This window comes from Cupressus sempervirens, chromosome 11 (genome assembly GCF_028749045.1).
Source record: "Cupressus sempervirens isolate cs-2001-9-10 chromosome 11, ASM2874904v1, whole genome shotgun sequence".
Lineage (NCBI taxonomy): Eukaryota > Viridiplantae > Streptophyta > Pinopsida > Cupressales > Cupressaceae > Cupressus > Cupressus sempervirens.
Window position 1 is genome coordinate 346,994,157 of NC_143128.1, and position 20,855 is coordinate 347,015,011.

The 20,855-nt window shown below is 33.0% G+C and overlaps 1 protein-coding gene across 1 annotated transcript in view; it reads left to right on the forward strand.

Moving 5' to 3' along the window:
• Positions 1 to 12,358: 12,358 nt before the first annotated feature.
• The window catches only part of LOC149529509 (putative inactive purple acid phosphatase 27), a 39,483-nt gene continuing 30,986 nt past the window's right edge, over positions 12,359 to 20,855 (forward strand). The window contains exons 1-3 of the mRNA XM_089809066.1: positions 12,359 to 12,739; positions 13,746 to 13,833; positions 15,100 to 15,366. Of these exons, the coding sequence (XP_089665192.1) occupies positions 12,387 to 12,739; positions 13,746 to 13,833; positions 15,100 to 15,366 (708 nt within the window). The 5' untranslated portion in view covers positions 12,359 to 12,386. The remainder of the gene's footprint in view (positions 12,740 to 13,745; positions 13,834 to 15,099; positions 15,367 to 20,855) is intronic.

A 20,855-nucleotide genomic window follows, 5' to 3' on the forward strand; every position in this document is an offset into this window, starting at 1 on the left:
TAATTTTGAAAGGATAGTAACTCAAGTGATTGACTTTGTATAGACCAATCAATAAGATTGAGGTGCATGAGTGATGGTGAGGTGAACGATTTAAGGTTATTAATGTGAAGGAAACTATCTCTAGTGAAAAGGGAGTTAAAATATATGAGAAATTCTTCAAAGGTACCAAAATTGGGGTAAACACTAGGAAAATTAGTGTGATCCACTAAAGCAAGTTGAGAATCCAACTCATCAAATCCTATTAATGACTCATCAAATATTTTGGTTTGGTTAGCATCTGGGCATGTATATCATCTATCCTTAACTCAAGAGATGCAACTAAAAGGGAATCCCATTTATATTCATTAGAGTTAGTACTTTGGTCATGCTCTATAAGGTGAGCAATGTTCTTTCTGATCGGTCTCTATTAGGATCTTTGGCATCTAACTCATCAAACTCAAGTTGTCTAGAAGTGGAAGCCTCAACACTATGATCATTATTTAGTTCATCTTCACCCCAAATAATAGAGGTGGAAGGTATAAAATCCTCATCTTTAGTAGTTGTAGCAATAGGTCGAGTTTTTGCTTTAGAGTCACTAGCAGTGAAAGGTTCTTTATCATAGATAGGCAGATTGTCATTAACAACATAGCCAAACCAGTAGTTTCTTTTCTTTTGCATCCTTTATTGTAATTCATGGGTTTAGTAAGAGCATATTTACTATCAGTTAAAGGTCCATAACCCAAATAACCCATACTTCTAAGGAACTCATAGTATTTTACACATCTCTTAGGAGAAATAAGAGTTGTAAGCATGATCTTATCAGATGTCTCTTCTTCCTATAAATTCAATCTCTAATAGCTTGATCTTCCTTTTCATCTTCTAAAGGAAATGAGGACTAGAAAAAAGTGCCATAGATTTTTTTTAGCTAAAGATGAAGGTTTCATGTTTTCAAATGGTTTCCCATAGGAACAAGGGGAAACTAGAAGCACAACAATTAAGTCAAGGTTATATTCCCCCATACCGATGTTCATCATCTTAATCCTATTCTCATAATTAGAAAGTGTGGTTCTAGCCTCATTAGTAGCTATATTGTTTCAAACCAAGGATTCAGCACTGCTAAGCATGTTAATTGACATAGCATTGTCCATATGGATAAAAAGTTATGTACCTTTGAAAGGGATTTTGATACATTGATGATAAGTAGATGAGATAGCCTACATGTCATGTATCCAAGGCCTTCCTAGCAAGATATTTATGTTATAAGAATAATGTTGTATTAACCTTTGTACAAGCTCATCAAAATATTTTAGAGGAGGGGTAATCTTTTTGAACCACTCAATGGATTTTCCATTCAAACTTTTTGGAAAGAGTCACATGAGGTATGTATCTTCTTGCATGAGGTCCATACTAAGCACATATAATTTCCTAACTTGATCATGTGGATTGAAATTTCAATCATATTTATCATATTTAGGAATCTCCACATCTCTTGGAAAAGGAAGATCATGTAAGGACTCTTGTCAAAAGGAAGCACACATATAGACTCAATGAATGAAGACTTAGGATTTTCCCTTTCCATTTTCATGCATGAAATTTTTTTTCATAAGTCTTGGACTTGTTTTAGATCAAGATCTCATTTTTTTATAGGTTCTCTCTTTTGAGTGATCTATTGATCATCAAACTCATGGGGTAATTTCCATCCTCTAGAAGTAATGTATGTAAAATAATAGTCCCCAATTTTCTCTAAAGTCTTAAGAACGAGTCTTGGAAAGTAATAATCTTGTTGGAATCTTATGAGGTCTTTGATAGTATTCTAATTATCTACCTCAATCCCATGTTGTGAAGGTTTTCCATGTCGAGAATGTCTAGGTGGAGACATGTTGGCCTTAGGATGAGACCTTGGGGTCCTTGGAGGGGTGGCATTTTCATTTTTTTGAAAGTTTGCAAAAGGATTGCTATAAGTTGTATTAGAATTTGGGTTCCCAAAGTTATTCACATGATGATTCCAAATCCATGAGAGTTAGTATTGCAAGCATTGTTTTCCTCATACATATAAGCATTCATCCTAGCATCCACTTGTCTTGCTTGTTCAAGTCTCTCTTGTTCTAGTCTTTCTTGTTCATCTTGGTAGGATTTCTTCTCACATTTTGTTTATTTAGACCTAATTGGAAAGAAGATAAATAAGTGTTAGTTTCTCTCTTCTTGATTCACGGTGAAAGACACTATTTTCAACCCTAAAGTATCAAATGGAGTATCAAAGGAACTACTAAAATGACTAAGAAGATTGTACCAAGTGTTAGATTTTTCTTCCTTTACTTTGTGAAAGAAAATTTTAGCCTCAAAATGTTTCTTACATGGGCACCTAGTTGGAGAAGATAATTATTCAAAGCTAAAGAAGGGTGACTTCCTTGACCAAGTTGGAATCTAGTTGTAACTAGTATGTAATAGCTAGCTTTTAGCCAAATAAGATAACACAAAGCACTTGGATTTCAAACTTAGAAAATTAAGATGTTCACTTTTCAAAGAGAGGTAGTAATGATAGCAACTTGTCAAAAGTGTCCAAGTAGTTTATGAAACTAGCAACTCAAGTTGGGAGCTAGGCAACAACCCAAATAGAAAAGTAAGTAGGGTGAGAAGAATGACAAGTGAACAATCCTTCAAATCAAGTTATGTAACCAAGGAGCCAGTGTCATCATTTTAAGCCTAAAATAGAGCCAAATATACATATTTCAGACTAGGGACACAATATGATCAAGTATAGACACCCCTAAGTCAACCAAGAATATAGTCGAAGTCAAATTGAGAAAGCAAAAGGACTAGGTGAAAGAATCCGTTAGCATGAATGCTAGTGGTGTTCCTTTGGGGGAGTATCCTAAGCACTGATAGAAAAATTGGGGAGATTGACATGTTGTATTCATGACTGTGTTTTTCATTGATGTCAACATAGTATTGTTTCTATAAAGACCGACATAGTAGCAGATCGAGAACAAGGTCATATGGATTTTGTATTGAAAATGAGGTCAAGCCTCATTGAGAATATGCTCTACAATATGTCCTGATGGTGTGGACAAGTGTGCCTACAATAAAGTTGAAGACATGTGAGAGTTATTCATGATTTATAGAGGACAGTGTGTAGATAGAGTACCTAAGAAGTGGTTTCTAGTATTTGGATTGTATTTCTTAACATGGATAGAATAGTGATGAGAAAAGTTAGACAATGATGGTAGAAAACCAGAGGATGACATCAATGAGTGTGGGAGGTTTGAGGTCACACATGTACAAAGTTGTAATTACTGTACACTGAGAGTGTTTTGTAATTGTAAAAAGATGTAATGAATTATATTATCTGAATGAAGTGCTATTATAATTAATTGGAAAAGCCTCAAGGATAACTCAGAGAATTATTTTGAGGATATGGTATAAAGGAAGGTTATTTTCCTTGTAGTGAAACATGGGTAAAATTGTGTGTAAGTGTGAATTATGCAAGTGATGTCCAAAGTTTGTAATTGTAAGTGATCAAAGGGATTAGTGTAATGTGAATTTGTAGATTTGGTTTTGAGATATGAGAAGGTATTTGGTGTGGTATTGGCATAGTAAGAAGATAGAGAAAGAGTGCAAGTTGCAAAGATTAGTTGTATTTCTATTATTCTAAAAGGAATAATATAGAGGCCAGTTGGACAGTGAGTTTAGTGGTATTTTCCTGCAAGATGTTGGATAGTGTGTCCATCTATCTTCTAAAACTCCTAATAGGGCTGGTACAAATCCTAATAGGGTTAGCATAACTCCTATCAGGTTTGGAATCTCCTAACAGACATTTAAAGTCTCCTAATAAGGACTGATATGTATTGAATGCATTTCATTTGCTCCTAACAGAATCCATCTTCTTACAAGGAAATTTTTTATTAGTACATCATTTTTTGGGTACCATCCCCACCATGATTTTTCCTCTAATCAATGGTTTCCCTAGTTAACATATATGATGTTATTCTGTATGTGTATCTTCTTAAGGTTATTGATTATATTCTTCATATGCTTAAGCTTTAATAAGGTCGATAAAAGTTATATTAATCTGATAATTGATTCACCCCCTCCCCTCTTAGTTATCTTGGTGGACTTTACTTTCTTACAGTTGGTGCCAGAGCATCAAGTCCTTGAAGGAAAATCTTGACAACTTAAGGAGATCAATGGCAGGTCATTTTAGAAAAGAAAGTGGTACAAGAGCACCTAGAAAAATGGACAAAAAGAAATACATATGTCATTAATATTTTTTCTTAAATTTCAAGTTAATATTTGTCAATTTATATTTGAGTCAACATGTAAGGCTAAGTTAAGCCTTGGAAACAATTTGTAATAGATTGTCAAAGTTGTCTAGTATGGTCAAATTATGTAAATAAACCCATGGAAGGGTAAAATGTCATAAAATTTCATATATATTATATTTTGGTATGTTAGTAGGGGTTTTATAAAGTTAGAAGGTCATTTATGAGAAAACACAAAAATTTTCAAATATGTGATAAAATATTGTCACACAAATTTGACAATATGTAAATTTGATGTAAAAGGAAGGTCGAGTCATAGGAGGTATCCAATAGTTAGAGAAATTTAAAATAAATTAAAATATCATGTAATGGTCATGATTTAAAGATTGGAATGGTTGGAAATCCTTTTGAGAAGAATAGGAATGAAAAGAGTTTTGTTTTGCAAGTCTTATGTTAATTTTCTGTATGATTTTCCAGAAACTTGACTATTTTTTCTATTGGTATAAATTTATATGAAAAGATACAAGCATGAAACTTATATTTTAAGAAAGCTATTTGAGTTAGCTTCCTTTTTTATTTGGTTTTGTCAAATTTCATTAAGTTTTCTAGAAGTTATGACCATTTTGGTGACTGCAGGTCTGAATTTGTCATAGTTTGTTAATATTGCCATCATAAGTTATGGAATTTTCATTATGTGATTTTTGAATCCTTGCATCAAATTGGTATTAGACTAAAAAATATTTGGGGAAAGGAAATTATGTGGGTTTGATGTTTGAATTTTGCAGGTTGAAGAGAGAACCTAGATGCCAAGAAATCAGGTAGTGGAAAAGAGAGGAAAACCTAGGTGAGGCAAGAAAAGATGTGGTAAGAAGATATAATATTTCTTGGAGGGTTTAAATTTTTTAGGAAGTATATGTAGGATAAGGATTCACAAAAGGAGAAGAAAGAATATGAAAATAAAAGGAAAGAAGAAGAAGAAAAGAAGAGGAAAAATGAAGAGAGAAGGAAGAGAAAAGAAGAAGAGGTGAAGGAGATAAAGGAAGAATTAATGAACTTGAAAATAAAGTTAAATAATATGGAAGAGAAAACTTAAGCATTGGGAGAGATGATTACAGCTCAAGAGGAAGAGATAAATCATGAACCTATTGTCCAAATTGTGAAAGAAGATAAACAATCTTCCTTAGTCATTGTGGAACCTACACAAGAAAATACTAGTATTGGTAATATGGTTGTGGTTGAAGAGAAAAAGGATGGTACCATTGCTGATGAATCTCATGATGAGATTTCTATTGAAAAAGAAGAAATCAAGGTTATGAATGAGCAAAGAGTAGAGAGTGATCAAATTTATGGTGAAAGTAAAGACAAATGTGAAAAGTTCCCAAGAAGACTTGAGAGAAAATATGCAATATTTATGATTGAATTTGATATTAATCAAATTGATTTTATCCATGAATTTTTCACTATTTTCTTTTAAATGCAGGTAATAGAGAAATCAGATTGTAAAGGGCATAAATATTTTCATGACAAGTTCATATTCTTAAGCAAGAGGATTGAGAGACCAAAAGTGAAGATGAAGATAAGCTTTCTTTTTACCCCTTTCCAATATACTTGGAAGATTTGAAAGTTGAGAGCATGGTGCAAGAGCATACATATCTCAGTAATATTTTTTCTTAAATTTCAAGTTAATATTTGTCAATATATTTGAGTCAACATGTAAGGCTAAGTTAAGCCTTGGAATCAATTTGTAACAGATTGTCAAAGTTGTCTAGTATTGTTAAATTATGTAAATAAACCCTTGAAAGGGTAAAACATCATAAAATAATTTCATATATATTATATTTTGATATGTTAGTAGGGGTTTTATAAATTTAAAATTCCATTTATGAGAAAATGCAAAAGTTTTGAAATTTGTGATAAAATATTATCACAAAAATTTGACAATATGTAAAGTTGATGTAAAATGGAAGGTCAAGAGTAATAGGAGGTATCCAATAGTTAGATGAATTTAAAAGAAATTAAAATATCATGTAATGGTCATGATATACAGATTGGAATGGTTGGAAATCTTTTTGAGAAGAATAGAAATGAAAAGAATTTTGTTTTGCAAGTCTTATGTTAATTTTCTATATAATTTTCTAGACATCCAACTATTGTTTCTATTAGTAAAAATTCATATGAAAAGATATAGGCATGAAACTTATATTTTCACAAAGGTATTTGAGTTAGCTTTCTTTTGGTTTTGGTTTGGTCGAATTTCATTAAGTTTTGTAGAAGTTATGACCATTTTGGTGCTTGCAGGTTTGAATCTATCCTAGTTTGTTGATTTAGCTAAAAATTTGCAAAATGTGCTATATTTCTGTGATAAGTTATAGAATTTTATTTATGTGATTTCTGAATCCTTGTATCCTTGCATCAAAAAGTCTTAAGTTTGATGGATTTAACTATGACAGTTGGAAAGAGAAGATAAAGACACGTCTGCTATACAAGGTTCTAGAATATTGACTAATGACAAAGAATATAAAAAATATTATGGAAGAAAGAAAACTTGATGAATGTAGTAAAGATAAAATAGATCTAATATGTGTAAGATGCTTGCTAGAGAAGCACTTTTTTCAGCTCTTCCTAAAAATGAATACAGGACCAAGTAAAATCCTTAGATTTATCTCATGAAATTTGGAAAGCTTTGGAATCTACTTTGATGGAAGATGAATTAGTAAGAAGTTATACCTAGTAAATATCAAAGATTGTTGCAAGAATTACATCTTCTAATGGATCCAAAGATGAAGATGAGATTATATGGAAGATCTTGAAAACCTTGACACCACCATTCAAGTAGACATCGTAGATGATTGAGCAAGTGATACCATGTACTGAAAATTTTACCAGAGAGACTCTTCTTGGAATATTGGAAATGGCATAAGTAAGGTTAAAATAGGGTAGAGATTTTCCTAGAGTGCAAACTACTTTTAGTGGATTATGTGTAACCCTAAGATCTATAGTAGGATTTAAGTGGTAAAATATCATAATTGCCTATTTAAGGAGGTACAAGGGCCCAACTTACCAATGATGAGAAGGGTGTTGAAGGTTGAAGCATTTGCTAATATTATATAACTAGAGAATCAAAGTAGAAAGACAATAAGAGTTAAGAAGAAGTGAAGAGTGATTGCTTAAAGGGTTGCCAAGAAAATTAGAGACCGAGATGATAATGGAGGCCAAACAATGAATTGGCTTATGGGACAAACTAAGATTTGTATATGAAAATTGAGTTGTACTTGACATATCAAAACTTGTCGTTACTTTCTAACCATTGTAAACAGTATTTGAAATCCTTTAGTCAAGGTTGATCTAATAGACATATGTAAATCCTGTAATCAAGGTGGAATCTAATGGAATGTTTTAAAGTCCTCTAACAAGGCCACTTTTAATAGGGTGATTAAATCCTCTAACAAGGTCATGTTTAATAGTGTGCTTTGTAGCCTTTAATAGGGTTGGCTCCTAATAGAGCTCACTTGAGAAGAGTGAAAATTGGTGGCATTTTATTGGCGGTTTTCTCCAAATTGGGTTTCCATGTTAAATACTAGTGTCAAACTTGTGTGGATGTTTGTTGTGATGTTTTACAATTTATTTCTACATTTTGAAGTCTTTTATATTTAGGACAGTGAACTACTAGTTGATGTTACTTAAAGTTAACTATAAAGACCAAGCTATCAAATGTTAAGAGCTGAAGTTGGTTAAGTATTTGTTTGTTCAATTGGTACACCTAGACCTTGGATAACTAATTCACCTCACCCCCCTCTTAGTTATTCTAAACATTCTAATAGTATCACACTGCATGGACAAGATCATACTTGATAATCTCCCAAAACTCTTAGAAGAATGTCAGGGTGAAACCATCTGTTCCAAAGGCCTTAAAGGAACCCATAGAAAAGACCACCTTCTTAACTTCATCCTCAGTCACCTTCCTAACAAAGTCTTGATGAGTCTCATTATCAATGACCAAGTGAAGAACTAAAAGGAAGTCAAACTTGGTTTGGGGATTAACATGAACATTAGGGGGATTTTACATCTCTTGAGAATAGCTAGTAGTCCACTTCTCTAGATCCTCCTCATCATGAAGTTGTTTTTTGTCCTTATTGATCAGCTTCTAGATAGTATTTCTCTTCTTGTTCTTGGAGGTCAATTTGTGAAGAAAAGTCATGTTCCTATCTCCTTCTAGTAACCATTGAACCCTAGATCTTTGCTTTGAGAAGACTTCTTCTCTTCCAATTTCCATATTTCATCTCCTCCACCATCCTTTCTTTTCTTCATGGTTAGCCATTGAAAGGTCATCTTCTTTCATCCTCCCTTGTAATTCTTCCAGATTTCTTTTGATTTCAGGTTTTTTTATTTGAAGCTATTTCCAAAGACATTTTTTCTTGATAAGTTATCTTCTTATAACTCTCTTCTTCCTCACTATATTCAATACATATCCAATCCTTGTATTCTTGTGCTCCACCAATAGTTGATCGGGTCTCTAAGCTAGGGATGCGAATGCCAAATGATTTCATATCAAAAAGGTTTCTTCCTATGACAATTATTAGAATGCCAAGTGAACAAAAGTATTGAGTGGTTAGAGACAAACCTTGTGAATTCTTGGAGGGAGGTGAAAGGTAAGATATCCCATCCTACCAATATTAGCACACTATCAAGCCTTACCTAAATAAGATTTCTTCCCATCCTATTATTAGACCAGGTTTATTGGAGTCCCTATAGCTCAATATCTATGACATTATTTGCAATCAAGAATCCCTCTAGATATTGCATACTCTTTGAGACATCATCTAGGCCACCCATCTTCTCTAACGGTTATAAGAGGTGTTAAAATATCTCGCACACATGAAATGGGCAAATCCTTCCATTTCTTCATATAATTAGAGGCTTCACCCCAGAGCTGAAGGTGTCCCACACCTAGTGTTCGAAGCATAGAAGTTCAAAAGAACCTAGGTTTGACCTTCCTCATTTAAGGTAACTACCACAAAGTGGATGTGATAATGGAGCTCCACTACTTCAAGTTTTTTTGAGTTCCACATAGTAGCAATCCCCCCAAAAGCACTAGTCGCTTCACTATAGGCATATTTTTTCCCCTAGCCACAAATAGTTGGCCATTTTTTCAAAGTTCTAATTATTCATCTTAACCTCCTAAATGAGAACTATATCTACCTTATGATACTTGATCATAGATTTCAAAACAAATTATTTTATTGAACTATTAAAACCCCTAATATTCCAAGAGATTAATTTCATTTCTTACCTCTTTGGGTATTTTCCAAGGTCTTATGTGACCCATTAACTATGTTCTGAGAAGTAGCCTTGGTTCTTGTGACTCTTGTTAGGGGCCTACAAATCCTTGTTTATAAGCCCACATCTACCTTAGGTTGATCATACCTCTTTTGTTTGGGTTCCTACCAACTCCCTTCCATCCACAAAGGGGTCCCTCATCTTGAGGGCATAGAGCTCAACTCAGAGGCTATTTGAAGCTCAATACATGGGAGCTTAATCATAAGAGTGCCACATAGTGAGGAGCAACTTGACCCATCCTTCTTCTTTGACGCATTCATCCTTACCCAACCATCCTCTGGTTGGGCTTGTGTCACTTTTTTCTAAGTAATCCGAGACAATGATATCTCGGCATTGTGGGTCATCCTTTCCCCTACAACCTCTATGTGTGAAACCCACTTGCCTCTAAGGGCTTGCATAGAATATTGTTGACTATCTTACCAACCTAGGGCAATCTCGCCTCATCAAACTCCTTCTAAAATTCTCCCTCCATAAGAGGTCACAGAGATCCTTGTTAAAACATATATTTGGTCCTTATCTCCCTTGTGGTTCACTTGCCCCACCAAAACCCCCTTCCATGGGGTTTGGTCCTAGGATGTCACCATAGATCCACCAAGACACACATCTGGGACATCCAGTTATTTTGTGGGTTCCATCTCTTTATCATCCCTTTTTCTGAAACCCATTTTTCATTAAGAGACCACATGTCCATACTATCTACATCTTTGGCAATATAAGTCTACATTCTCATAATTGATATCTTGTCTCCAAATTCCCCATTTTGAATTCAGAATAATACAACTTCAAAGCATATTATTAACTACAACATTCACATAGAATTTGGAAAATCCTAACAAAGACCTATTTTGGGTAGTTGCATCCACCTTAATGAAGTGACCAAATTAATCTCTGATCCATTGGAAGACCTTATCATCCAAGAATTCCAATGGAAAGCATGGGAGGTGGAACCAAACTAGGGCCATTCTCTGCAAATCAACACTAGGATTAAAGCCATGCTTCCATTTGGCCATGACTAGATTGTATATCCCCAATCTCTAGGAACCTGCCAATACCCAGTTTCTATCCTTTTCATTTGTGAATTTAAAAAGGAACATTGCCTCCACCATAACTGATCCTCTTAACTTCCACCTATTAGAGACTAATTTCCTAACCATCTATATGGTAGGTCTATAACCAAGAAATCTTCCCACAAGACTTAGTGAAAATCTTTTGGACACATTTTCCACAACCATATTTGGAAATGAAATCTTTGGCCCAAACTCTCCATGCAAGATAGTGTTAGTAACCTTAGATGTGGGTCCAAAATCTATTCCCACCAGCATGCCTTTCTAGCTTAGTTTAGCATCCATCGCACCCGGTTCTATCCCAGTAACCTTGGGTGTAGAAGATTGCATAAATGCTAGATGATTTGTCACATTTGATGAAGTAGGAGAAATCAACTCCTGTCCACCACAGGTACACGTGACATCCAAGAAAGTCCCTTTTGACATAGCCAGCCATAAGTCTAGGTGAACCGCCTGGGCAAGGGGTACCAACTCATCTCACATAAAAACCACCATTAACAACCATTAACAAGCAAAGTAGAGTTGCAGAGCTATGCTTCAATGTTGTTTCGACTTTGTTGATGATTAAAAATGTTAATACAAAAATTAAATAAACACATCTTGATGTTTATAAATTACAATAATTGAAATAAATATATAACACTTTAAATGTAGATAAATGTTAGAAAATCTTTATTAGTAATTTATTATTTGGTTGATTAAATTAATGGTAAGATTATGTTTATGTTTCTTATGTTTTTCTTTTCCTTATGTGAGGTTATTATTTAAAATTATTTTGTTCAATGATCAAATGTTTTTTTTTCATAATAAAAATAGAATTATTTATAATTCTTCTATAATAAAATATAAAATTACTAAAATAATCAATGGGTTATAGTTCAATTAGTTGAAACAATTAAAGAGGATGATGATATGTGACAAGGTTTAAACTTTTTGACTTGTTCCTTTCTTTCAAGTGTGATATGTGGATGATGGTTTTCCAACAATACTCTTACACGTTTGCTTCTAGTCAAGAGATGCTCTTGAGTATCGGTTTTACATATGAATGATTTTAAAGAACTTTTTTTTTTTTAATACAAAATATAGAATTGATATAATTACCCTGTGGTTATAGTTCAATTGTTTGAAAGGAATTTAAGATGATGATGGTATGTGATAAGCTTGAAACTTCTAGATGTGCTTGTCATTTAGGTGTGACATTTCAATGATGACTTTGATGACCAAAACTCTTACACATGTCTACATAGTCAAGAAATGTTCTTAGATCATATTTGACATATAAATTACTTTATAAATATGATAAACAAGACCACATAATTACACAATTCAAAGACAATTATAATTTCAAAATTTACTGTTTATTGTCATAATCTATTATATAAATATAAAGATGTCAACCTGTATATAATAATAAATGTGTGTTCTAGAAAAAATCTATATGACAATCTGTTAGAAAAAGCTATGAAAAATATATTATATATAGTTGAAAGGAGTGATCCAAAAGCTTCCGGAGAAACGAATCTTATACAAGGTTTGCTCAATGTGAAAAGGTTATGACAAGAGCTGTTGAAAACCAACACGTAACTCTCAACATTACATAGACGTAAGACCACTTGGTTTTTCAAGCCAGCCCCTACATTATATAACAACAACAGAGCCATTGTGTAAGAAAACAATTGAATTTTTTATGATCTATTTTAAATTTTCCCATCACTCCGCAGAAGAGAAATCAAAACCTTGAGCAGCCATGGCAGCTTGCTTTGAGAGATTATTCATTTCTCACGGGTATTCATTTGCCCGTGTAATTTCAATAGCTCTCCTATTTATATGTTGTGATATAATTCAACAATGCAGCGGATCATCCATAGTATTTAATACAACGTTGAGCAAATCTAGTGAGAACGAGTATTGCAGAGAAGGATTCAGATGTATTAACAGAAGGAGTTTACGTCAGTGTGGGGAACAAAATCCATATTTACATATAAATTTGAGCACGCAGGGGCCTCTCCTTGATGAGGAATTTGTTACAGTGACAATCAATGGCATGTTGAATCCCAAAGATGATGATTGGGTCGCCTTAATTTCGCCTGCAAATGCCAAGTATGCTTCTTTTTATCAATAGCCGTGTTAAAGATTATATATTTCTGCTCTTGTTAACAGTTATTATCATTCAAACAGATATCCAATTTATTAACAGAAGATGTCAACCATATTTCAACTTAGTCGGCAGACTTTCAGGCAAACGCAATTGGCAGGCGAAAAACAGTCAATACCCAAGTATCATTTATTAATATTTTTGAGTTTTTGCCTTTTTCACTACTATACCAGAAGGGCAACAAGTGTCATTTTATGCTACAAGAGTACTATGAAATTATGGTAGGAAACTCTGTAAATTGCTTAGTTAGAATCAAATCCATCTAAAATTCAAGAAGTCTCTGATCTCGATTTTCTTTTAGGATAAGTAGAAATCTCGCTGCATTGAAATCCACTCTCAGTCCGTGGATTTCTAATGAATTTAGATATTGTCGGGCAGGTCGAGGTTCACATTTAATCTACAGTAATATCGGATCTGTAGGCATCGATTCATCTACTTTTTCAAGGTGGCTATGCCTACTATGAACTGGTAGGGATTCCAAATTTGCAATTACATTGCTTTTGTATTCATGATGATCAAGTGATTGGTGATTTAGTTACCAACAATGGTTTTAAAGAGGTGTTTGCTCCCACCATTGATGATCAAGTGGGCTTTCCGTCCGCGCTTCATCAAAGAAAGACACCTACAAAAGAGACTACAATTTAATTTAAGATGAGTCTGGAAAGAGTAGAAACCATAATTTAATGGGTCATCACACGACACAAACTAAACTCCATTAAGAAGAAACATTTGAAAGTAAAGCAATTTTGTTTGGCATACCATTTTTAAGGTGATCGTCTCATTTCCGTTGGTTGAGAATGATATCATTTTCGAAATGTCTATTTCTGAATTTGTCTGATTTATACAACTCTTATAGACATCTTTTTCAGTAAGCATCTTAGAGAGAATAGCTCTTGGTATATTGTGGATATTCTTTTGTTCTGACGATAGAGAATTAATAATGTGAAACAGAGTAACGGATTGTCCTCTGAATGACGTGCTCTATGTGGAAACAGGAGATGTGGCATCCCATCCTCTTTTATGCCATTACCCTGTGAAGGTAACCTCAATATCCTAGTTTAATATTATTTTATTTTTTCTCATTAGTTGAATCATATCTTCATTTTTAGTTCAATTTATTTGAAAATGTTGAATTGACTCACTTCGGAAAAAAAATTTAAAAAATTGACAATATTTTATTGACTCTTGATTAATTGCCGCTCTATTAAGATGCCCATTTAGGAATTTATTAACTTCTAGAATTGTGATGTTAAATTTATAAATTATAAATTGTATAAAATGGGCAGGTCTAATATTAAACTATATTTATCTATTGGTTCAATAGTATATATGTTGTATTTTGAGGGTTGTACTAATTGTTTGAATGGATTCATTTAAATAAAATCATCTAAATTTTGATTTATATGAGTGGTGAACTAAAATCGTATAATTAAATGAGTTCTATGTTAAAAGTAAGTGCAGTTTCATAAGAGTCATTAGATAAGATTTAAATATATTATAAGCTTTGATTTGGATAGGTGGCCCTTCTTGAATCACATAATTAATAGATAGATCTTACTAGAAAAGTCACCGTGGTTTGAAATGATCCAATGAATTTGTCTTGAACTACAAAATAGAGAATTTGACTCCATTAGATGATTCAGTTTAAATCACATTAATAAGATCCTCTTGCAAAATAAGACATAAACTGTTAGATTCTACTTAAACTATTTTAAATTTTTACTTCATTTAATTGTTCAATAAAGTCTCTAAGAAACTAGACTTAATAACACTTTTAAATTTTAATTTATAAATAGGCAAGAGCTTACAATGCATCAGTAAATTGTGAGTCTCTCATTGGAGAGGTGTTGTGTTCCAATATGGAGATTTAATCACATAATTTTTTTTAAAGTAATAATTTATAAATAATATATTTTCAAATCATATCTTTTTCACCTTTTATTATGATTAAAATTTAGTTGGTCTACATCATTCCCAAGATAAACACTCTGATTAAAGCAGCCTTATAGTTCAAATCATTCCTTGTTACAACCATCCAAACTGTACAGTTGACCAATTTCCAAAAAAATAGAAAACATCATGAATTTTTCTGAAAATTTCAAGTTTTGATCTTCATGATCTACATAGTTTGTAGTTGTAAACAACAAAAAAATTTAGAAAAAATTTACCATGATTTGAAAAAAGAAAGTTTTGACTTTATTTTCTCTTTAGTACATTTTAGAGGGAGATTAACCTGTCTCTATACAGTTTTAGGGAAAGGGGAGCTGGTTGATTTTTAAATAAATGAATTGTATGGTTGTTACAGTCCCAGTTCATGAAGAACGACCCTTCCTATCTATCATGCAATAAAAGCAGGTGTGAGAAGAAAACAGGAGATGTTTGTACGGTAGAGACTTGCAGTGGGTCCTTATCATTTCACATTGTAAACATCCGCACACACATTGAGTTTGTTGTATTCCGAGGTGGCTATGATGTTGCTTGCATCCTCAACTCTTCAAAGCCTCTCATGTTTTCCAACCCAAATATGCCTCTTTATGCTCACATTTCCACCACAGATTCTACAGGGACTTCTGTATGTGGCCCTAATTAAGCACTAGTTATTCATTAAATTTATATAGATTTAATACTAAGAATTAGTAATATCACTACTACATGGGGGGGTATAAAGACATTTTTTTAGACAATTCCTTAACCAATTGTCTTAATCTACGACAATACAAAAGTTGTATACCGTCTCACATCTTGTCTTTAACCGAGTGTCTTAAATTATGTCTTAAAGTATTGTCGCTATAAGACAATATGAAACAAAAGTAATTTTGTCTCTTTAGAGACAATTTACTTTAATCCCAACTAGTGTCTTTAGAGGGACAATAGTGTTTACATCCAACTATTGTCTCTAATAGACATTATTAAAAATATTTTTTAAATTAATATTTTTTTCTTCCAATTTCAACATCTAATGTTTACAGAAAATAATAGTACAAATATGCACTATAATTATTTTCAATATCTCATATAAGAAACTCAACAAAGTAGCATAACAAATTAACCTGTGAAGAAAAATCATATTAATTAATTTATTCCAATGTTTTTTTCTTACAAAATGATGTGGGAGCTGGTCCACTGCAACCAATAAAACACATTGTAGATATGCCATATCCATCATTGAATAATAACATTGAGTTCCTTCAACTCTATAGCCTCGTAATGAAGTAGCTAGACTTACACAAACACCATATTACACATCCACAAAGTTTAATGGTGTAGTTAAAAAGATCCTTATTTTAAATACATATTTTTATGAACAAAACCATAAAACCATAAGGAAATATCTCAGTGGGATTTGTGGGTTGCAACTCATAGTTAACACCATCAAGCTCCCTTCAAAGTATTTCTTTCGAGGGCATAAAACATCTTTGTCCTTAACTCTATAGCCTCATAGTGAAGTAGCCAAGCTGACCCAAACATCATATTACACATCCACCATGTTTAATGGTGTAGTACAAACAATCCTTGCGTTAAATACATATTTTATGAAGATAACCATAAGGAAAGATCTTCTTTAGATATCAGTTCCTAATGACGTGAATGCCCATCTCAGTGAGTTTTGTGGCCTACAACTCATGGTGAACACCATCAAGCTCCTTTTAAGTATGTCTTTGGAGGTAGCATAAAACATCTTTGCCTTGATATGGAATGCAATAGAAGACCTGATGATATCATTAAAATATTCACCATATTTAGATGTTGAAGATGGACATAAAAATATAATGCCTATAATTTAATGGATAAAGGAAAACAAATTAGATATACAATAGAGTAAAAAATTGTGATCAAAGCCATGGTACAATCTCAAATGTTTTTTGACTTCATGAAATTGATTAGAGGGAAAAAATTACCATCCATTTAGCAGAAATTTTAATGCCATATACTTCAATACTCACCTTATTTTGGATCTTGAAACTTATTGTTTCAAATATCAACTAATACACCATATTTACGTATGAAATGCATTCACATAAGAAAAATCAATGAAATGCAAAAGAACTGACCAGACAATGAAGAATGTCTTTCTCTTCTGGTGGTTGTGGTAATGCGCCCCATGGTTATTATTTCATTCTATTCTTTTATAGGTAAAACCAAGGGGCAAAGCTTGTAGCTTTAAATAGCTCATCTTCATAACAAATGCTCAAACTTTTATTATACCATACCCATCTAATTTGAAGTATGTTGCTGCATACTACCTGTAGTTCCAAGATGATAAAAAATAGACCAACAGTTAGAGCCAATAGTATGTCCATGAATTAGAAGAAAACATGATATGTTTTACTTACCATGCAAGAAATGGTTGCTTAACTTTGACCTTTTCTTGTACTTTCCATCAGACCTGAAACCACTAGAAAATAGATTTATGGTTCCCAAATAAGAAATTCTTGAGAATATTTTATTTTGGTTGAGTCAGAAGCTCAATTTGTCTAATTTGATTGACACAGAAAAATAGAAACACAAAATATCTAATGGCTAGTAAGTCTGTAAATCCTATTTATTGAAAAGGAGAGCTTTTCTATAGGAAAAAAATAGCAACTTAGATAAAAGGAACTCGTCACAATGTAAACACTTACAATATTTAGCCTTCTGGAATAGCAGTGTACAACCAATTTAAGAATTCATCGGTTAGTCTAACACCGATGGACTAGGATTTTTTAGAAATGACAGAGCCACGAGAAATTCTTTCCTTTTCATAATCTTCAAAGGCACTCCTGATAAATCATATTAGAGATTTCAGAAAATAAATAAAAAATGTTTAGTTTAGTATGCAATTAGCATACTCAAACAAATACAAGTAGCATAATTCTAAGCACACGTCTAATTAATTTCCTGAAAAAATGTCTATGCTAAATATGGTTAACAGATAATAATTTCTTTTGACAGTTTAATGTGAATTCAATTTCCCTTTGAATTAGTTTTAATAGAAATGCAAAAATAAGATGCATTGACCATAATTCGGAAGAAATTGCAAGTTGCTTAGCAAGCTCTAATCCATCCTGATGGAGCCCAATTTTTAAAAAAATTTGGGGCCTCTATTTATGATGTAACGTGTGAGATTAGTGGTGATATGTTGAGTTGATGTCAGGCTAGTGAAACACAACAATACACAACGTGAAGATGACACTTTGAACAAATGTATCGCTAGAAAATTGTAGAATGGATCTTTGAACAAGACACTATACTAACATCTCCATTTGGTTGACTTGGCAGGCTCAGAGAGGATGAAGTTTTTGGGTGCTAAAACTGGATGCTTAAAAGAAGCCACAAATGTCAATAAATCTTAGTCCATTCGCGACTGCCTATACTCGTGGAAAAATAAATGTACTAGCTTTATCAAGTGATATGATGTTGAAGTATAACTATGAAGAAATTTTGTCAAAAAATTTGCAGATGTGTACTGGTAGAGGACTAATGGCCGACCTCCAGGAATTTATTAACCCAACCATTTGTTGTCTGTGCATCTTTACTGCCTGATAGATTATAGTGACATAGAATATAGCTCTAGGGGTATTTAGTTTTTCCTTTAGACTAATACATAGTGCTTTTCACAGAATTAAGATGGACATGTGCTTTCAGATTTATTGATAAACTCAAATACAAAGTAATGGAATAGATTATGAATTGTTACATTAGTTACAATAGTCTTGAGCTAATAGCTGCAAGGAATTTAAATGTTCACTTCCAATAGATGCAATAAGTATTTCCTAAATCTTGAACTACTTTCCATGTGCTGGCTACAAAAGGGGTAGCATGAAGAAATGATTTGAGATTCGAACATTCTTTCTCTACCACAGGAAACCCCTATTCATTAATGTTCATTGGGTATAGTTAGTGGGCTTCAGAGCACTAAATAGATTTATATATCTGTCTACAAATCAACAGAGATCTGATATCTTCACAATAATGGCTACTAGGAACAAAGATTAAACAGAAACATAATTGAACAAATGTCACTGAAATATGTCTTAAAATATGATGCTATTGGGAACATACCTCACTAAAAGATGATTTAAAATATGATGCTATTGGGAATACAAAGTAGAGATGAGAGAACATCTACATTAGATTATAAAGGCATGATATTGACATGAATCTTTAGTAAATGTAGTGGAGGAACACATAGGTTATTTTGAGTAACTTCTAGCCCTTAAAAGGAGCAACAATCCTACTTGCTTCTATAACGTATCTTCCACCTAGTAATGTTGAAATAGAGATAATAAAATCATTACCGAAAGAGAAGTTGTTAAATTCTCCTTGTGAAGATGAATGGACTGCATTTCACACTGCTTCAACTAGGAATAAAAATAATTTAAGGCCCAATACAGTTTATCATTTCCAAAAGAGTGGATGCTAAATTCTCCTTGTGAAGATCAATGGACTGCATTTCACACTCCTTGAGTACATTCATCTATGATACTTAAAGGCCTAATACAATTTATCTTTTGCACCATTTATAATGAATTTTGTTCAACCATTTTACATTGCTATAAGAATTCCAATCACCACGGAATTGACAAAATAGGTCCTCATCAAGAATGGAATTAGATGGAGGCTCAAAACGGTACCATAATTTTCTAGGACATAATATGTATACCAGTGAAATTGATCATTAACACTATTGTAACCACAAGTTGCTATTTGAAATCAAGGATGTGTTCTTCAAAAGACAGACTCTCAAAAGAAACGAAAGAAGTTTATTTTGATTTGATAAATACCTTGTGTGAGCTGGTTTTATTCAGACACCCATAAACACTCTTCTTGCCTGCAAGATGACAAAAATATTCAATCTATAGTAAGCCAATGTATGAAGTGAACCAAAACACATAGAAAAGCATGTGATCAAATAATAAGAAAACATCTTCACTGACGAAAAGCATAAGAATACAAAACTGAAATACATCAAAATCCAACATTGGAAAACAAGATTGCAAAGACACAATTTACCTTCAACCAATCAACTATCTATGACAGGTCAACTTTTTTATTATCTATTGACCCAATGAATTTCATTTGACCATTTTTGCATATTAAAGTGGCAATATCAGAGTAATAACTTTATATAGGATGATGACAATTTGTAACTTAGATCTACACCTGTAAATAAGCAAAGAGTTTCTTCCAGAGAAAATAAGAAATTGTCTTTGCAAAAGGATTCTTTTATAAAGAACAGATTTCCACAACCACAAGAAAACAATTTAGTAATGAAACAAATTGTAATTTAAATCTAACAAAATGGTCTGTAGGAATCACATTATATAAAATGATTTTCTAATCCTCAACTCCAATATCGTGCTTGATTGTTGTGACTGTGATTCTAATTTCAACCACCATGTGAATTTACCTCCTGCATGGCTGATGCGATGTACAATGATTAGAAGTTCAATAGGATTGTGCATATCCTGTGTGGAATCAGGATGTTAATTGTAAGACAATGGACAGGCATATTTCAACACCCTCTCATGTATAAATCATTTCCCAATGTCACTTGCAGGATAAAATATATATCAAAGCCAATCCCCAAGGCTCTATCCCAAACTAACAAATACCCAGAGCTAATACACCCCTCTTACTAGGTCATTTTTATTGCATTCATATGGATCTATTTTTTGGATATTGGGCGTTGTAGGGGCGATTAGCCAAAAATATGCAGCCCCGAGCATAATGGCGTTCATACTCTGTTTGGGATGGGTGATGGAGGTACTCAGAAATATAGTGCACGTCACAACTACAAGGGTTTTGCCATTGTTTTATCTGAGGGGAATGCAATGAAATGTTCATTTCTCTTTCCAGAGAGCCCTAAAAACATCTTTGGGAAGCATCAATCTGGGATCAGTCTTAGTACCTTTTCTAGAAGTTCTTCAAGTCCTCGTAATCAAACATGAACACCTTATTTCCAAAAATTATCCTATACGAAGAATCAAAATTAATTTAGCTTTTGTGGTGGGCCATAAGTTTATTTTTTGTATGGCAAGGACGGGAAATGAATATGGTTGAAGGAGAAGATGAATTTTT